At 48.9% G+C, this 5,529-nt stretch overlaps 1 protein-coding gene across 1 annotated transcript in view; it reads left to right on the top strand.

Moving 5' to 3' along the window:
* The window catches only part of PRRC2B (proline rich coiled-coil 2B), a 59,706-nt gene that overhangs the window by 10,342 nt on the left and 43,835 nt on the right, over nt 1-5,529 (top strand). The window contains 4 exon segments of the mRNA XM_006164330.2: nt 28-171; nt 3,262-3,503; nt 3,954-4,075; nt 4,431-4,573. Of these exon segments, the coding sequence (XP_006164392.1) occupies nt 28-171; nt 3,262-3,503; nt 3,954-4,075; nt 4,431-4,573 (651 nt within the window).

Below are 5,529 nucleotides of genomic sequence, written 5' to 3'. Positions count from 1 at the left end.
TCATGGTCCTTCCGGTTTCCTCGACAGGTTTAAGGGGCTCAAGCCGACTATTATCCTTCTCTCCCGAGGAATTTCCGACGCTGAAAGCAGCTGGAGGGCAGGACAAGGCTGGCAGAGAAAAGGGCGTCTTAGATCTGTCGTATGGGCCAGGACCAAGCCTCCGCCCTCAGAGTAAGTGACGGGGAGTGGCAGGGTGGATAGAGGACCAGTAACTGCAGTCCTGACTCCAGACTTGTTCCCTAAGCTGGCGGTTTCCAGACACAGCTGAACCATGTCACAACCACTTGGGGAGTTTGTCAACATGTCCGCTTCACAACACACTGCCAGATTAGAACCTGTTCGTAGGCTTTTCGGTTTTTGCCATGTGGCGCTTACCCAGGGCGCTCACCAGGGATGAGGGAAGTGAAAAATCACTCCCTAGGGGGATGGCAACGCCACAGTCCCTGCTCTGTTCTCCTCTTGGGATTTTGAGATGCACGCATACACACTTGACTTGATTTTCAAGCCACCAGGTCTAGGACTTGAACCGTGGTCAGCCATGTGGGATCCAGCACCTTAACCTCTATGCCAGCTGTTGGTCCCGTAGAGCTTGTATTTTTAACGCATTCCTCTCAGAGTTGTTACCCGGCCATTCTAGCATGGGTCTCCACGTCCCCTCCCCTGGTGTCGGGCCAAGGAGGGCAGGACTGACAGTACCGCTTGCTGGAGGTTCTTTTTCCTAGAGGCCTTGGGTGTTTAATTTTTTTTTTAAAGAATTATTTTATTTTTAACTTTATCTATCTGTTTATTTTAATAATTTTTTTTTGAAAGAGAGAAAGCGAGAAAGCAAGCCCTCAGGTCCAGGACTCAAACCACGGTTGTCCATGTGGGAGTCCAGCACCCTTAACCACTATACTCCCTGCTGGCCCCGAGGCCTTGGGTGATTTAAGGTGATGTTTAGACGTGAGACTTGTGTTCTCCTCAAGGATTTTGAAGTGGCCCATGTTTTTTAGGGGTGCTTGAGGAGGTTGTGCAATAGGAAGGGCTTTTGTTTGCTTGTTTCGATTCATCGCCAAGGCCTTTCCTATTTATGATTCAAATTCCAAGTCAGAATCCATGTTCCATATATATATATATATATTTTTTTTTTTTTTAAGAGAGATTTTTTGCTATCAGGTGTGTGTCTTTGCTGGAAAGACAGAAAGTGAGAAATCACACATACACACACCTGGGGGGAATGGCTGTGCCATAGTCTCTCCTCTGCTCTCCCTCAGGATTTTGAGCACATAGGCACACCTGCCTCGTGTGAGTTAGAAGCCACCGGGTCTGGGACTCAAGCTGCAGTCAAGTATGTGAGAGTCCAGCATCGTAACCGCTATGCCATCTGCTGGTCCCTCCCATATGTTTCTTTTTTCTTTTCTTTTTTTTTTTTTAATATAAAAAGAGTACTTTAATTCTTTTCCTCAGAAATTATAAAGACTATACATGATTTGGAAATGAGACTGTACCAAGCAACAGCCCAAGGAGAATCATCCGTTCTCCACCTTCTCTCTGGTCTGGTCACTCAAGTGTCATGTTCCCGGCTCCGATTGTGGCTGCCTGCCGTCTCACGTTATTTTTATCCGTGTATTCCCATAGTCCACTTTGCCTGCCACGTAAATTCGAGACCCCTTTTTCACATACTGATGTGCCACGTCTCTGAGACCTGGCCGGAATACTGGTACTCTGTGCACGTTGGCTTTTGACTGACATCGCCCATGTGGTAGACGTCATTGTCCCCAGAGTGCCACATCTCATTTGTTGCCAAAGACAATGCTGTGACTGGATGTCTTCCTTCCACCTGTCTCACGACAGGGTCCTGACCCACTCGCCTATAACTGCACACGATCCAGAGATCTTTCCGGAATCGAGCTGCTATTTCAGATTCATGTCCTACACACTGACGAAGTACCTGTAGTAGGTCTTCGAAACATGGCTTCTATTTTCTTGTCTTACAATCTAATCTTTAGGTCTTTCCTGACGCTCTAGCCCTGACAGCCTCCAACCCGTGGGTCCCCTCCCGTACATTTCTGACGACCGTGTAATTGTCCATGTAAAACAGCCATCTCCCAGTGGCCTTGCAGTGTGTTTTGTTTGTTCCAAGTGCACCATCAAATTTAGTAGGATCCAAATTGCATCTTTCTGGGATTAATCAGGATGAGTTGCTTTGTGGGACTTTAAACGTTTAGAACTATAATGAAAGGAACTTCTAGGATCCACCCCCTCTTTTCACTTAAGACGAGGAAACAGGTGGACTGCAGAGGCCTTACCTTGCCCCAAATCCCACTGTAGAGCAGCCAGGGAACTGGGACAGAACCGGTCTTGTGGCTCTGGTCCCCGTTCGGTGTTTCTTAGGGAGCTGCACACCTCTGAGACCTTTGTGTTTCAGCTCCTAGCAACAAGCTCCCCACTCTCTGGCCTATGGTAATTCCCACTGGTATTTACTGTTGATAAAATTGGCCATGGAAAGCGTCATCTTCAAAAGATAGGTTGGACCAGCAGGTGGCATGCTGTTTGGGGCACTGGATTCCTATGTGGCCGAAGGTGGTTCAAATCCTAGATCCAGTGGCTCGGGAGTCATACTGGCCGAGTGTGTGTGCCCAGAGTCCAGAGAGGAGAATGGAGGAAAAGGGATTGCAATGTGCCCATCCCCCTCAGGGAGGGGGTGATTTCTTTTTTTCCCCTCTCTCGATCTTTCTCCAGGGAGTGTAAGAAAAGTCAGGTCTGTGGGCTCCAGTCTGTGACTCGCCCCACTGGGGTGAGAGCCACTGTGCTTTCCAGCGTGCAAACCAGGAGCCACACACGAAGGCACCGCTGCTGGGCAGAGGCTGGCGCGGCGCCTGCTGTTGTAAAGTCCAGTGTGCGTCTGCCGACTCTGGGGTCTGGGTCCGCGTTTGTCGAAGGAGCGGCCGGCTGTTTTCTCAGAAGGGCTGTCTTAATCTCTCTGGGCAAAAAGATCTGTGAGTGTATGTGATTCCTCTCAATAGGTGAAGCCATGTCTTGGGACACTCGCCTTCTCTCTGAGTCGATCTTATTTTGTATGTGCCTCACGGTCAGACTCCCTCAGCAGTTCCCACTCACGGGCCAGGTGTCTGTCCCCAGCCCTCCCTGACAGACTTGACAGTCCTTCACTTTATTATTTTTTTTGGTGAATGAGGAGGGTCTCTTGACCTTCAGAACCTCATACAATCCCCCCTTCCCCTTCCTCTTTCCTCTCCCCTTTCGCCCCCTTTCAATTTCCAGATGTGACAAGCTGGAGGGAGGGCGGTGGGCGAAACATAATTTCTGCCACGTCTCTGAGCGCCTCCCCGACTGAGCTGGGCAGCAGGAAGTCGAGTACGGGAGACGGAGCCCCCTCCTCGGCATGTACCAGCGACTCTAAGGACCCCTCTCTCCGCCCGGCTCAGCCTGTCCGCAAAGGGGCTTCACAGTTCATGGGAAATGTATACCACCCACCTACATACCATGACATGCTTCCTGCTTTTGTAAGTCTTCAGAGTGTACACTTTTTCCCATGAAGTTGGATCGTTCATGTCCAGCAGAACCCAGATCGAGTGGTTGGATGTCCACCACGGGCCCTCCCTCCCAACCTCACTCATGGCCCTGAGGCCCTGCTTTGGAGGTTTCCATTAGTTTTGCATTTTCTTTCCCCCTTTTTAAATCTCAAGGGCCTCTGGCTTCATTCTCTGGTGATGTGGATGTTACTTTAGTCTTGGTTCTTGAGAAGAAGGAGAGGCAGGAATTCCCAGACACGAGTCCCCCAGTTGACATACTAACAGCAGGAAATAAGTGGGGGAGATGGTGGTCCGAGTAAGGGGGAAACCCCGAGACTTTCCTGTTTCTGTTTCCCATTTTCCACTTTCTGAAAGAAATTCTAATTTAAATGGACCGTCAGCCATCACCAGAAAACCCCATTCCTTGGTGTTATGTTTCAGATGTGTTCGCCACAGTCACCAGAGAACCAGGGTCCAGTGGAACGAGGCTCTTTCCCCCTTCCTCAGCTCCGCCTTGAGCCCCGGGTTCCTTTTAGACAGTTCCAGATGAATGAGCAAGACGGGTAAGGCCACTGCGTTATCGTCATGTGCAGGGATTTCTTGTCTGTTGGTGATGCTAGTGAAGATGTAATGGGCTCATGAGAATCTGAAAGGTGTGTGGCGAGGCGGGGCCTGGGGCTGGGCGGGAGGCCGAGCTCGTGCAGAGCTGAGCGGTGCCCTGGCATGTCCAGTGCTGCCAGCCCAGGCACGGCGGAGAGCAGGGAGCTGCAGGACCAGGCAGCGCTTCTTAGGGTGTGCTCGTTCTAAGAACGCCATTGCTAAATGGGGACCTTTGTAGCATAGAACGTAATTTTGGTTGTCACTTCCATCTGTTCACTGACTGGAATCCATCATCTTTACTTTTCTGTCTCTCATCAGAAAAGAAAACCGGCTGGGAATGACCCGCCCAATGCGTCCACTGAGGCAGCTGGTGGAACGGGCGCCCCGGCCTACCATCATCAACGCTGAAAACCTGAAGGGCCTTGACGATCTGGACACTGACGCTGACGATGGCTGGGCAGGTAGGTTGCAGGCTTTCCTGGCTGCGGGCCTAGAACTGATGGCTTAGAAGGGCAGGAAGCCCCTGGACACTCTTGGCTAGACAGGAAAATCCATACCCCACAGACTCGGACAGAGGTCTTGTAGTCAGAACGGACAGTACTTCCTGGCCCAGCCACACTTGGGGTCGTTGGTCTTGATCTTAGTAGATGAGAAATTTCACTGTTAATTCTAAAAGGAAAAAAACACTTGATAATAGAAAATTAAAATAGTGAGCTCCCGAGTCCCCGTCACCAGCTTTAGTAAGTACCAGTGTTCTGCCATTCTTATTGTTTTATCTTTACCCCCTTTTCATCTGGGAGATTTTTTTTTCTTTTTTAGCTAGCTATAGGGCCCATGTGTTTACCACAGAGAACATGAGAAAGCACTTCCCGGGGGGTGGCCGTGCTGTAGTCCCTCTTCCTCTTGAGATTTTGAGCATGCGTGCACTTGTGCCCCCCCGTGTTGAATTTCAAGCTACCTGGTCCAGAACTCGAACCACAGTCAGCTCTGTGGGATCCAGCTGCCCAGCCACCAGCTACTGGCTGGCTGGATTTTTTTATTTTTTACTTATTTGGTTTCAGATACATTTAAATTAAATATTTTTTCAATGGTTATTATAATAGTTTTGTGTCCTTTGTAGAAAAATCTTTGCCTCTTCTTGATGGCAGAGATGTTCCCTGATGTTTTGCAGGTTTAACTACCATCTTGGGTCTTTGATTCACATTGGATTAACTTTTGTGTATGGTGTGAGATAGGGGTTCCCATAGATATTCACTTTCCCTTCTCTATTGAATTGTAGTATTGTGTTGATCTATTTCTGGGCGCTGTTTGTTCTCTTGATCTATTTGTGCATTCTTATGCCATTCTTATACCTTAAATTCAGATAGTTAAGTTTTCCAGCTGTTTTTTTTTTTTTTTTTTTTTTTAGAGGTTTTTC

The sequence above is a fragment of the Tupaia chinensis genome, unplaced genomic scaffold, assembly GCF_000334495.1.
Source record: "Tupaia chinensis unplaced genomic scaffold, TupChi_1.0 Scaffold143602_1, whole genome shotgun sequence".
NCBI lineage: Eukaryota > Metazoa > Chordata > Mammalia > Scandentia > Tupaiidae > Tupaia > Tupaia belangeri.
The sequence above is the reverse complement of the archived record's forward strand: the minus strand, read 5'-3'. Positions and strand labels throughout refer to the sequence as shown.